This window comes from Protomyctophum parallelum (assembly GCF_964188405.1).
Source record: "Protomyctophum parallelum genome assembly, chromosome: 17".
Taxonomy (NCBI): Eukaryota; Metazoa; Chordata; class Actinopteri; order Myctophiformes; family Myctophidae; genus Protomyctophum; species Protomyctophum parallelum.
Window position 1 is genome coordinate 14,605,933 of NC_139719.1, and position 14,727 is coordinate 14,620,659.

Sequence of the window (14,727 nt, forward strand, 5' to 3'; positions counted from 1 at the left end):
TCAATGTTTTTGGGGCCAACAGTGTTTTTTACTTTCCTGAAATTGAACTTTCTTCAAGGTCTTTATTTGATTTCCTCCACACTAGGCATTCCACCACTTACGGTACATTTTGAATGGTTGCTGACTGTAAATTAATTTGCTGACTGTAAATTGTCAAATTAAAAGTTTTTGGGTGGTGGAAAGTAACTATTACTTTACTGGAGTATTTCCAATATTCATTATTACTTCTACGCCACGCTACAATTTTACCACACTACAAACATTTTTACATCAATTACTAGATTTTGATTACAAATCAAAACCTAACCACTTTCAGCCCTATACTTTGGATACTTTATTTTGAAGCCAATACTTCTGTACTTTTACTCATGTGAAATTTGGAATACCAGACTTTACTTGTAACAGAACACTTTTACCTCTCCTTCCATCACTGGTGGTACTATGGGAATTCTATTGCCAGGTTCTGATTTAGATTTATCTCAGAAGCGAGCCAACACATCTTTTTCACTTTAATGTTATTTAATATAATGTTATACCCAACCACAGTTGATTGTAGTTTGGCATACAGAACACCACTACTACTACTACTACTACTACTATTTTATGAAACGACATAAAATCAAAACAGTTTTCTGTAGATTTTTTTGATGGGCGCTAGCCCCTCCTATATTCAGCTATAGTGTAGATTTTCATCTTACACAAACATTACATTCCCATTGACAGTGAATGGAGAATTTACGTCATGTGTCTGAGCAAATCTACATGTTACATCATGATGACATACGATGATATAATAAGAGTGCACCTCACTTCACACAAGTGTGATTTTTTATTTGCTACAAGAGAGACTTTATGAGAAGTTTAAGTCAAGCACTTTGTTTTGCTTGCACTTTGCACGCTTTTGTTTATAGCCACAGTGTCAGTAGAACTTTGGCTCTGGTTGTCACGTTTTGAATGTAGTAATGTTCAGCAACTACAGACTAAAGACAATAAATACGTTCATGGAACAAATTAGAATCATTCCTCCAATTCTTTGAAATTTTGCAGTGCTACCCCCAAGGGTCTCACTCCCAGACCCTATGTTGAAGGTAATATGGTAATAGATTTCCGATTAACCACTTAAACCAAGTAGCAACTGTAATCGCTACACCTTTTCCCCTCTACCGTACACACTACATCTCTTCGACAAAAATAGCTGATCTACAAGCTCACAACACGTGCATTGATCAGCTATTTTGGGTTATGGGAAAAGGAATAGGAATGCTGGGGTTCGAGTGGTTAAAAAGTGTGCGTGCAGACAAAAAAACCCATAAATACACAACACAAAAAGTGCCAACAAATAATCCCACACGCAAATAAAATGTGTTAAATGATAAAAACATTAAACTAAACCCTCACCGATCCTCTACCCAAACTCCATACCATATGATCTGGAGGGAAATACAGTAGCTCACCTGGTAGAGCACATACCATATGATCTGGGGTCCCTCGTTTTCCTGTCGGCCCCCGTTTTCCTGTCTCTGTACATTCTATCGTCTAATATAATACTAAATAAATGTAATATAAAATAAAATAAAATAAACTGATAAAAAAACAAGTGACAATAAATGGCCTCTCCCAAGAGATCGAGCCCACTAGTAGTAAATAAAAGAAAAAAGACAGGGTTATATGACCGATAAAGAAATTGGGTCAGAGGTCAATGCTTTGCTGAATTACCCTGTCCTTTGTGTTCCTGCTCCCAGGACTCACGAGGTTCTGCAAAGTGTTGGCGTTCTATATAATCCTGTCCTCATTAAATCTCGTAGTCATCAGGCTCGGTCAACTCTGGGCCAGGCTCCCAATTCATGAGGTTCTGCAGGTCCTCGTGAAGGCTTTCTTGCATCTGCATCTTCTCTTTGAGGGCGCATAACTCTTCCTTGGCGATCGTCAACTCCTGTTTGAGCGCATCGTTCTCTGCCCGGAGGGTTTTCAATTCACTCTCCATGTTCACCCCTATTGGCTTTAACACTAATATATAGTGGTACTCTGCTAAAAGGGGTATTTTCTTCTCTACTATGATTCTGAATTTGTGTGGGTGCTGGACGTGGTTATATAGAGGCCTATAGCGTGGGCATGACGTAAGCACGTCAGACGTAACCCAAACCATTGTCCAAAGTATGGACTTCTGGACAGCCATGACGGGTGTGTGTTTGGAAGGAGTTTCTGAACCTAGCCTTCAGCACATTGGAACACGTGGAACCCATATGTGGTCCATTGGTCTAACTGTGGTTTTTACTGGTTAATTAAAGGTTAAATTAAAAAGAAATAAATTGGGTTCCACCTGCACTCTCTGAGTTACAGACCCGTAAGGGTCCATTTCATTTGGAACGTCCTGAGGTTGAGGCAATGGGCATTGCTGGTGACGTCATGCTATATCTTTAATGATCTTTATAACAGCTGATTTCACTCTCACGCAACACAGAATGTTAAATAACGACAGGAATATTCTAAAGTCAAGAACATTTCTTTAACCCAGGTATGGCCTTTCCTAAAAGGGAGTCTATCATTGACATCATAACATCAGTACCGAGGAGGCCTACGAAATGTGACAAGGACTATGTGAAGTCAAACATCATTGAGAATATAAGATCGGTACCGAGAAAGCTACCGCCGTCCTATGCTACCTATGTAGACACGAGGAAGGGGGAGCGACACCCCCTCAAGTCCTCGGGACTTCTCCCCATATACAGCAGGAAGAAGGACTATGGAGAGACCCCCGAGTACTTGAAGCAACGCAAGGAAGGCTGCAGAGCTCAGCAGGAACATGACAGGTATGAGCACATGAATCCGGAAGTTACGAAACCACAGCAGGACACGAGGAGGGGAGAACGGCATCTCCACGAGCCCTCGGGAAACAAGTACATCAAGAAGAAGGACTATGGAGAGACCCCTGATTACCTGCTGCAGCGTAACCAAGAATGGAGAGATCAGAAGGATTATGATGACTATGTACAAGACAAGTTGAATCGGGAAGCCATGAGGAGCCAGTCTGAGGTGGAGGGACGGACCATTGTTGAGAGCCTGAAGGGGAACTTTGACGAGCAGCTTCAACAGTACCAGAGCCTACCGTTTCACATAGAAACACCATCGAAGAGACGCCACAAGGACTGCCTGGAGTCTGCAATGAAACAACTGGAGAACATCATCAATCTCTTAGAGAGTAAGCCCATCTACATATCCAACCCCCTCGTCATGATACCCGACCCGAAGACAATCACCACAAAACAGTGCAGAGAGACCCCCAGGTACCTGCAGGAGTGCAAGGACGAGATCAATAAACATCAGGAGAACTATGACAATTATATTAAAGAACGCATAATGCAGGAAGACATGGAGCTGCTGCCTGACGTGCAGAAGCAGCTCATCCTTAATTCCCTGAAGAAGACCTGTGAGAAGCTGCATGATCAGTACAAGGGCCTCTCGGCCCCGGGCGCCAAATATAACATTGAAACGCTGCACGATCAGTACAAGGGCTTCGCTGGTATCAAGAGTAACATGCCTAGAGGGGACCCCAAGGAGCACCTGGAGTCTTTGATGACACAAACGGAGAACGTCATTAAGGTCCTTGTGAGGAAGAACATCTACATTGCTAATAGTAGTACAATCATCATGCCATAATTAAGAAGTCTGGCAGAAAATAAAATAAGTTTAAGGGCTCACCAATCTCACCAAGAATATGCCATCTTTATGAACTAATACGTTTAGTAATTGTCCTCACTATTTGAGGACGAAATTTAAGGACGGCTGCACGTATTGCACTCTGTGATTGGCTGGAAGGTGTGCCATTCTGAATTGCGATTGGCTGAGCATTGCATAACAGGTGTGCCACACCCCTTATATAGTAAGTGGAAGACAGAGAGACAGAGAGGGAGAGAGATTGGTATGGACTAGTATATATAATCCATATATCATAATGCTGTAGTTTGTGCAGCTGACTCTTCAATTCGGACATGATGAGGCAACAGATTGGACCATAAAGTGAGTCGACGTTAATGGCTTTTCCAGACAGACACATCTAGAGTTCACATCACATCCCCAGTGTTTGTTTAGTTCAGAGGAGTGTAACGGAACAGGCCTGAGAGGTAAAAGCACTCTTGGAGGTGGGCTCTATAGAGGCCTGTCAACAAGCTTTTCCAATTTGGAGATTGGTTGATTTTGCATTTAGGATATATGCAATGTTTGAGTGGTGCAGCCACTCCAATGCACAGCTTTGTTTGTGTGTATGTCTGTCTGTCCGTTTGAGCACGGAATGTCTCTTTGAGCACGAAATGTCCGTGATGTCATGTTATTGACATTGTGATGAAAGCACACAAACACAAGTGTGATTTTTTTTAACGAAGGAATTACAGGCAAATGGTAAACGGAGAATGAAAACCCTGTTTGACGGTCATTAATGACACACGAGAGCATTTATGCCTAATTTGGTTTCCCGGGAAATAAAAGTTTCTGCAATAGTGACATTTGTAGCATTCGTTGTGAACCCTGTGTGGAAGTTAAATTTGCTTCTGCCTCGGCGTTGTTTAGAGGACACTCATTGGCTTCCCGCAATGGAAGCCAATCATAGCCAGTCAGGAGGATGGAATATGACAACATGCAAACAATCATCAGATCCTTCCTCCCCCAAGTCTGCCCAGCGGCTCATTATCCAGGTCTCAGTCATCTCCTGGCTTTTTTGGCGGGAACCCCTTTTGGTGTTAACATTGTGTTATGCTTTAGCTTTTGAAAAACAGCAGACCTACAAGCTCATAGCGCGCCACCGAGTGGCACGCTACGAGCTTGTAGGTCTGCTATTTTTGAAAAATCGAAGAACCACTGACATAGAAACATAGCTTTTTCAGAAAACTGTCAGGATGTAGAAGACATTTTTAGAATCTGATCTCAGGTCAAAATGGGTTAAGCACCTTCAAATTACCCAGAATGCTGAAGCATGACAGTCTTCAGCCTCCCAGAACGTTCACGTCTCCCCCACTTTTTCGTTCCCTTCATTGGCCTCTGGTTACTGCCTGCATGGGTAAATGGTAAATGGTGCATTTATATAGTGCCTTTATCCAAGGCGCTTTACATAGATTGTGCATTACATTCACCCATTCACACACACATTCATACACCGATGGCGACGGAAACCATGCAAGGCCAATCATCACATTAGGGGTTCAGAGTCTTGCTCAAGGACAATTCCTTGAGCCCGGGTTCGAACTGGCAACCTTGCGGTTACCATCCAGCCACTCTACCCCTGAGCCACCACTGCCCCGTGGGCTGCACCCAGTACAAAACACTGGTGTTGGTGTACAAGGAAATCAAAGGCATGATACAAGAACAGCCAGAACTTCTACCATACTGTCTGAACACCCACCTGTTCCGACTGCACCGCAGCCCCCAGCACAATCCATTGTTGCCTTTGTCCCATAGATGCTAGTTTACTATGCAAATATACTATTGGTCACTAGTTCTTTTGTTTGTTTTTGTTACTCGTGATTTTTTCTTAACTACAAATTTTAAGAATGAGATTTAGACACATGCTAGGTTCTCCGTTCAGTACCTGATATCCTTATTAGGGCAACCACACCATTGTCAATTCCTTAAACTATAAATGGCCTCTGGTAAATCGCCAAAGTCCTAGTTGAAAAGTATCATGATGATCCTAGGCCAGGTCATCTCAAGAGTGACTTAGGACAAAATAGTCATTTCTTTTGGCCTAAGTTACATGATTTAGGAGCAAGGAGTAAGTCAGTAAATAATTAGGTTTAATCACAAAAGGTTTACACAAAAGTCACAAAAGGTATTTATTATTCTGCCCCCCTGTGATGTAATGTGGGTCAATACATCATCCTCATACATGATCTTCATAATATGTACTAAACTTGCAATTTCCCAGAATTGCAATTTTCTAGTTACAAATGTCTTCCTTCTTGATGCACACTACATTGTTATCTCAACCTTGTTTACAGACAAGAGTTCATGCTAAAACTCTTCTTATTCCGATCTGGCATTTCTGTAAGGTGCTCTAAAGAGTGTCTGCTAGAAGTGCCTAAATTGTAAATTGTGTGGTTGGCGGGTGGATTCTTTATCTGCACACGCGGATTCGGGTGACATCAGAGCTGATCCCTACATCTCTAGGCTATGTTTGTGTTTACATGCAATACAATCTTATAAGCATTAGCATTACTAATCGTATGAATTGCAAGCCCAACTTGTGAAACAGGTCTTAGTTCTTTTAAATTAAAATTTATTGGAAAAAAAGATACAGAAAAATAACAAAGCAACATGGATTGTATAAATATCTGTGCAACCAAAATGAACACTGACTCGGCACTTCAATGCCTTCTGCTGCCATATTATGCTTATACAGACATTCACCTGCTTATGTCCATCGACTTAAAGAATACTACTCACAAAACTTCAGCATAGATAGCACACTTTTCCTCAAATTGTAACCACAATTGGACACTTGAGTTGTTTATAGTTGTGCTATCTTAATCTAAACTAAAACAAGAAGATTTAAAAGGGTTCAGCAGAGAGGGGGTATGTGGGCTATAGACCGGGATAGTTTAACAATGGGAAGGCAGATACTTGCACACACTTGAGTCAGAATAACAAAAATCACACCTGTGTGAAGTGAGGGGAGCTCTTATCTTCGTACATCATCATACATCACCTCATTCCGGCCAAACACTCACAGCTGGCCATTCATTGTCAATGCCATTCAATGTGTGTTTGCACAAACTCTCAAAGCTGGGCATTCAATGTATGCGTTGGGACAATGTTTGTGTTTATACAAACCCTCAAAGCTGGACATAGGAGGGAGGGCCCTCAAAAACAACAGATGCTTACACACTTAAGACGTGTACAGCGAACAGAGGAAAAAACAATCACACAAGCCACCAGCTCTGTTAATTGGGTTGAACTAATTTCTGAAAGAATAAAATCTTTACATTGAATGATAATCATCATTGAATTACATTCTGTTGCAGTGCTTTGGCCTGGAATCCCCAATGGCACAATTAAATAGACAAAAACATTTAAGCTATACAGTATGCATTTTTAAGTTTTTTTCATTGACATGTCCTGAAATCTGGCGTGCGGTGACATAATTAATCTTCAGCAAAGCGATGTTGGAGGAGTCCCATCATAGATGACATAAAGTGCAGCCAAATATGTATTTCCCACGTTTTTCTTTTTACTTTGGAAGTAGCGGCTAGTCTCACGCAATTGCAGCAGTGCTATATTTTCATTTTTATTTATCAACTACAGCTAAAGTGGGAGGACCATAATTTGTGTAATTTTGTATACAGTGTATTGCGTGGCCACCTGCACAACCAAAGCCTTGGTTCTAGTCACTTTTATATCTCACACTCTCATAATTACACAGGATCACAACAACTTGCATACTAGGGTTGGGAACCATTAGGCTTTTAACTATTCCGGTTCCTTAATGACTCCTTAACCGTTCGATTCCAAATGGACCTTTACAGGACTGAAACTCTCAGAGGCCCCTTTTCCACAAATTGGGAACCGGTTTAGTTATTTTTGGTTCTTAGTCCATGAGCCAGAGCTACGTTAATTATGAATTGAGTGTGCAAAACCATACCTATATTAAATCGTTTATATGATCAATATAAGTAAAGTAATATATGATAATTTGTAATACAATAAATCATCTTCGTGTAAGTAATCAACTGGGGAAGTTTCATGGTGATAACTATTAATTACATTTTTACCTTTTTGTACCTGGAAATTACAAAATGTGTGATAAATGTGAAAAGGCTACTCCTGTGGAAGGGTTATCACATATTAATTTACTTATTTGACCCTATAAACAATTTAATATAGGTATGGTTTTGCATACTCAACTCATAATTAACGTTCAAATTTTGGAGCTCTGGTTCATGGACTAAGAACCAAAAAGAACTGAACCAGTTCCCAACCGGTGGAAAAGGGGCCTCAGAGTGATATTAAAACTTTGAGAACCACCAGTATTGTAATTGCATAGCAGACGTCAAGTCCACTGTCCACATAACCAGCTCTGAGAGTGTGATAAAAAAAAAACGGTTCCAAATACAATGGAACGGATTCCAGTTCTTCAATCTCGGAAGCAGGTCTGAAAAATAACCGGTTTCCGAGTCCCAACCCTATTGCCTACCACATTCACCTCATTGTACACTAACTACCACAGTAACGTTCTCTCAGAAAATACCAAACTCACCCAAGCTGCAGATTCCTTAGAAAAGGAGAAGGTTACATGAAGGAATACAACAACCTTTTATATTAATGGTAATTACTATCAAAGCACATGTCATCGTTGGCTCAAAAAGAAATAAATAATTTCATATAACAACAATAGGATCGATAACACTGAAGTTTGGTTGTGTTTTATCTTGCGGGGTTGTGCTGAATCTTTTACTCGCTCTCACGGTGGCGTCGCTCGCCGAAAACGGTAGAGCTAAAAGCACGCACATGCGTCGCGATGTGGCTAGCTTGTGGATCGCCCCCTTTTCCGATGAGCAATGTGGTCGTGCGACAAGTGGTTCTCAAAGTGGGGTCTGCCAGGGACCCCCAGCAGTCACAATAATTTCAACCACTTTAACCATTATTTTATATTTTGGCTATTCAACGATAGCAGATATACAAGCTCATAGCGTGAGACTAAAGCAAATTTTGGAAGAAAAAAAAAACGTGAAGATTTGTGCAAATCTTTGAATATACATATTTTTAAAGCGAACATTTTTAACTCTCCTGGGGATCCCTGGCATAAAACCTTTTTTGGCCACGGCCAAATAAATTTGGGGGTCCTCCTTGACAAGGAAAAGTTTTGAGAACCTTTAGACGCCCAGCTTGTTGGCGATGGTCATGACTACTTTGAGGATGGGCATGAAGGCGGAGATCTCGCTGAAGTTGCTGCTGCTGACCACCTGGGTGTGGATCTCCAGGCCGCGCTGGTAGCTCTGGCTGGCCACACATCGGCCGATCTCGTGGAGCCCACCCAGGATGTGCTGTGAGAGCTAACAGAGGGAAGATATGGCATGGCATTTTATTTATTATAGGCACATGGCAGTGCTTTTTTTTCTACCACAAGAGGCAGCTGAATTCAGAGTACCGTATATTTTTTAATAGTAGCAAGGACGTTTAATATGCTAAATCTATTGGGACCCCGGGCGTTTAAAAAGGACCCATTTGCACCTATTTGCAGCAGGCTTTTATTTATTTTTGCACAGGCCATTTTTTTGTTACAGTTCCACTTAGGCTGAAGACACATCAAATAATAGCCCGGGCGGACCCAAATTAGGCTGAAGAAACAGCAAATAATACCCCTCCCCCCTGCAATAAATAGCCCCGACGGTTGTACGGATATGGGAGTTTATTTGGACGGGGCATTTCACACACAAAATGGTATCAGACCGTGGGCGTTGAAAAGTAACCGGGCAGCAATTTACAGCAGGGCTACTATTTGGAAATATAAAGTAAACTACAACAACACAATCATCAGTATCACAACATATATTGTCGCTGTTGGGCAGAAACATAATCTACATATTTTCAACTTTTGTGTTTATTTATTTTGTGAATTAACACCCTACTGGATCATACTACAGTATCATACAAAAACAACAAAGGTATCTATTTTTTTAATTTTCATCCTGAAAAGTAACTGTTTTAACTTTTGGACATATGATACAGTATGAGGTTTCAACTGGGAAGTTGTCTGGTCTATTAATTCAATACAAAGTGATTGCTAGATATAATACTCAAGTAGTATTGCGTTGGCAGACAATATGAGATGACCGCCTACTAATAAGTCTGGGGGAAAGTAAATTCAACTGAGTTTCTGAAACGATGGAGAAAAACTAGGCTAACAAAACCTACACTGCTTAGAAAACCAGTATTGATTCTCACTATGAAGGACAAAACTGAAGTCTGCATTGGTACAGAAATGCAGTGGCTCAGGGGTAGAGCAAGGTTCCCAGTTCGAACACGGGCTCCCCCAGAGTTAGTGTCAAAGTGTCCTTGAGCAAGACTCTGAACCCCTAATTGCTCCCGATGAGCAGGTTGGTGCCTTGCATGGTTTCCTTCGGCATCGGTGTATGGGAATGGGTGATTGTAATGCACAATCTCTTTAAAGCGCCTTGGATAAAGACGCTATATAAATCCACCATTTACCATTTATTTGTATCTCCAAACTATTTCCACACATTTTCAGCAAGGCCCAAACCCCAACATAATCTTATTTGAACTGGGGACGCTAGCTCACAGTGCCTCGCAAGGTTGTGAGCTTGTAGATCTGCTATTTTCACAATTGTTGCCACTTTCTTACATTATTTGACAATTTGGCCAACGTTTTACCAGTTTTGACCAGTCTACCGAGCAATCTTCGTTCCTACTCTCACCTATGGTCATGAAGTGTGGGTCATAACCAAAAGAATAAGGTCGCGAATACAAGCGGCCGAAATGAGTTTTCTTCGACGGGTGGCGGCTGGCATCTTCCTTAGAGATAGGGTGAGAAGTTCAGTCACACGAGAGAGACTCGGAGTAGAGTCGCTGCTTCTTCGCCTGGAAAGGAGTGTCGGGCACCTGGTTAGGATGCCTCTCGGGCGTCTCCCTAGGGACGTCCTCGAGGCACGTCCCATTGGGAGGAGACCCTGGGGCAGACCAAGGCGCAGTTGGAGGAAACACATCGACTCACTGGCCTTGGAACGTCTCGGGATCCCCCAGGAGGAAGTCACTAATGTTGCCCTGGAGAGGGAAGTCTGGAGCTCTCTGGGGGAGCTGTTGCCCCCGCGACCCAACTACGGATAAGCGGTTGAAGATGGATGGATGGATTGACCAGTTTTTATAGTAGTTTGTTGATTACTTTTATTCAGTAATGGTCTTTTTCTTTTATCTCTTTTTTGAGGGATTAACCCATTCTGGGCGGGGTTCCCTATTTGTACCTTACCCCCTCAGGCCGGGAACCCATATTTGGGTTCTGTACAGTATGTACAGTATTCAAAAATGTAAAAATTTTGATTCTGCTATATCAATATTTGAAGTTTTTCAGAAACCTTAGGTCAGGATTTAGAGGCGTTTTTAGAATCGGCCTTAGGCCTGAATGGGTTAAAAAGGTCTTAAATTGTCACTTCACTGTCATCTGGGGACCTCATTGGGGGTCCTGACCCACAGGTTGAGAACCACTGGTTTAGAGAGTGGCTTGTGAATTGTGATACTCGAGAATCAGAGACTGAACAACAGAAAGTTGCGCCTTTGCTGTAAAAAAACAGAAGTTGATCAATACCTGCCTCATCTGAAGGCTTACGCCTTTTATTGTTTTTTTGAAGGGACAGACAGTAGGCTGACAGGAAACGGGAGAGAGATGGGGGAAGACATGCAGTAAAGGCCGTGTCGGGCTCGGGAGTCGAACCCGCGGCACACTGCGACTGTATTACCAGTCGGGTGCCCAGACGGTTACGCCATCTGAAGGGACTTGACCGACTAATACTATTCAATTTGTTGATCATTCCTTACCGACTGCTCTCTCAGCTTGTCGTATAGGTATCCCAGGCGCTTGGCTGCATCATCAAGTTTCCTTTTCGTTTGCTGCAATGCAAAAAAAGATATATATTTTTAATAATCTCATATTAACTTCATAAAAACTAATTCCACCTGTCTGTCAGGTCCAAAACATACTTTTATGGATAAAAAAACGAGAGCTTGCTAATCTGCTACTTTTGATGCTTTTGTGTGACACTGTAGTTATCAAGTAAGTAAATGTAGCCTAAAAAATAAATAAAAAAAAGTTTGAATGTGAAGATACGATGTTTCTGGCTGACAGCAACAAAATATTTAACATGGAGATGGGACGATATGAAAATTACACATCAGATTATTGTGGAAAAAACTATTGCAATTAACAATATTATATCGATAATCACCTTTTGCTTAAATAGTTAAATTACACTTTTGTTAACCACTTGAACGTCCAGCATCCATATTCTGGTGTGTGGGGACTCCAAAAATAGCTGATCTACAAGCTCACGAAGCTTGCAGGTCCGCTATTTTTGGCGATTTGTGTAGAGTGAAAAGAGCGTACCAAATGCGCTCTTTCCAGGTCCGTTTAATTGAAGTATGGAGGGTGTAAGTGGTGCTGAAATTGCAGCTCAACAAATTTTAATGTCAGCGATACCATTACCATTATTTATATTTTAAATCACGATCGACAATGATAACGATGATGGTCCCATGAACGACACCAGTGTGAGTGACTTACTGGGTCTCCTGCTGCTAGCTGGCAGCGCTGCACCAGGCTGTCGAAGGTACTTCTGAGAACCATGTGCTCAGCAGGGATCTCCCGCTGCTCCACCCTCTCTGCTGGCATCTGCTGGAGTTGCTGAGGGAACAAATATACACCCCACAAAAATCACTGGAGATGTACCCATAGATACCATTTCTTCCTTCCCGATACAGATTCCGATAACCCATAACTTGCGCATCGGTCAATACCGAGTACCGATCTGATACTAGTGTGTCATTTAACCTGAGATTCTAAAATTGTCTTAGAAATCCTGACAGTTTTCTGAAAAAGCTATGTTTCTATGTCAGTCGTTCGATTTTTCAAAAATAGCAGACCTACAAGCTCGTAGCGCGCCACTCGGTGGCCCGCTATGAGCTTGTAGATCTGCTATTTTTAAATAGCTAAAGCATAACATAATGCTAACACCAAAAGGGGTTCCCGCCCAAAATGGGTTAAAAATAATCCAGGACAGTGGCTTTCAAAGTGGGGTCCAGGGACTCTCTGGGTTCCTTGAGCGGGTTCTAAATAATGGACCCTTACAGCTCTGTAACGCAGAGAGTGTACACATGGCCATTTGGTTCCATTCGTCCACTCTCAGCGTTGTGGGAGTCCTTGAAATTAGTAGAGAAAAGTCCTACAAGGACAGGTGCGTCGGAGCCAGCAAAGAAATGCGAATAATGAGAGAAAAGAGGTCCCGCACAACGTCTTCACATTTAGAGCAGCAGTTTATTCAGCTGAGTGACAACATTTCGCTCTAACGACCTTCACCAGGTATCCGGGATACGTGATGAAGGTCATTAGACTGAAACGTTGTCACTCAGCTGAATAAACTGCTGCTCTATAAGTGAAGACAGTGTGCGGGACCTCTTTCCTCTCGGCCTGTAAAATTTAAAAGTTTGAGAACCACTGATCTAGGAATAAATACAAATTCAGTGCAGCTACAAGTTAGCACAAAAATGTAAATACGGTAGTACAGAAAGGGTATAATAAAACATTAGTGTAACATCAACCGAAGCGTTCAAAATACAAAATAATTATGCCTGTAAAGTGTAAATGGCATATCATGTGATATGCCCCCCCCCCCCCGATACTGGTATTGGTATCGGAACAACTCTACAAATCACAATTTAGGCATTTAGCAGACGCCCTATAATTTAACTATTGAAAAATAGCAGATCTACAAGCTCATAGCGAGCCACCGAGTGGCGTGCTACGAGCTTGTAGGTCTGCTATTTTTGTAAAATCGAAGAATGACTGACATAGAAACATAGCTTTTTCAGAAAACTGTCATGATGTAGAAGACATTTTTAGAATCTGATCTCAGGTCAAAATGGGTTAATCCAGAGCAATTTACCCAACATCCGTCTAACAGTATCTGCACAGTGAAACTATGAGATATTTTGATGCTTTTGTGTGACTGTAGTTATGATCAAGTAGGGGGGGGGGGACGACGACACACAAAAAGGTTAGTGTAATATTCTGGGACTTGTAAACAACACACTTGGAGAGCATTCAACATAGGTCTTTACCTCTTCTTCTATTACAATATAGCAACAGATGCCAAAGATACAACCTATAGAAACAGATGCTAATGGACACCGACCTGTACACTGGGCTCCTGGGGCGCTCCTGGAGGGACCTGGGCCATGTGGTCATGAGGTGCCTGAGGGGCCTCCACTGGGAAGCCCATCACAGGGGCGGTGATGGGTGCAGGTGGAGTGTAGTTATCAGGGACCTGCACACAGAAGACAGCCCAACCAGCAGAGCAGGGTTTAGAAAACATGCTAGTGGTCGACACACTCAGATAGTGAGCAGTGTGGAAGCGACACTGAAGCTGGCAGCATACTTCAAAACAAGACCCTTTTCTGTCTTTTTTTCTATATTGTCGTATTGATACTTTTACTTTTAGAATGAGAGTACTTCTTCCATCACTGTCTAAGAAGTATGCTGCAGCATTGACCTTGTTCATAGCATCTCATAAAACCTTTTGATAAAACAAAATTTAACTCTTGCAACTCTTATCTCAGTTACTCATTTATATTCATTAGAATCTAATCTAAGGGTTAGGCACGGGTGCCAACATCGGCACAGGGGATGGTGTTCACTGTGTGAGAGTTTTTTATTGTAAAATTAAATATTCAAAAAGGTTATCCCATACAAATTGCATCCTGCACTAAATTCTAAATTTATTCAAACGCCTAACTCTGACTGGGGAGGGAGTCTGAAAGATCGGTGTCTAAATGATCACACATCCAGGTGTGAAAGAAAATATTTCAAACTAAATGTTGATATGGCACACTGACCATCAAGTAAATGAGAACTTGGCACTTCATATAAAAAAAGGTTGCCGATCCGATCCCTGCATTAGATCTACACGAAACAGTAAACACTCTCAAGATTATCCTGTTAATACCAATAATATTAAA

General features: G+C 41.8%; 2 protein-coding genes across 5 annotated transcripts in view; both read right to left on the reverse strand.

Moving 5' to 3' along the window:
• ascc1 (activating signal cointegrator 1 complex subunit 1) overlaps positions 1-14,727 on the reverse strand; it is a 122,795-nt gene that overhangs the window by 73,850 nt on the left and 34,218 nt on the right. The gene's annotated exons all lie outside the window — the stretch shown is intronic.
• The window catches only part of sec31b (SEC31 homolog B, COPII coat complex component), a 31,758-nt gene continuing 22,885 nt past the window's right edge, over positions 5,855-14,727 (reverse strand). For all 4 annotated transcript variants that reach the window (XM_083786839.1, XM_083786840.1, XM_083786838.1 and 1 more), the window contains 4 exons: positions 13,905-14,036; positions 12,278-12,397; positions 11,536-11,607; positions 5,855-9,038 (listed from right to left, as the gene is read on the reverse strand). In XM_083786839.1, the coding sequence (XP_083642965.1) occupies positions 8,859-9,038; positions 11,536-11,607; positions 12,278-12,397; positions 13,905-14,036 (504 nt within the window). In that variant the 3' untranslated portion in view covers positions 5,855-8,858. The remainder of the gene's footprint in view (positions 9,039-11,535; positions 11,608-12,277; positions 12,398-13,904; positions 14,037-14,727) is intronic.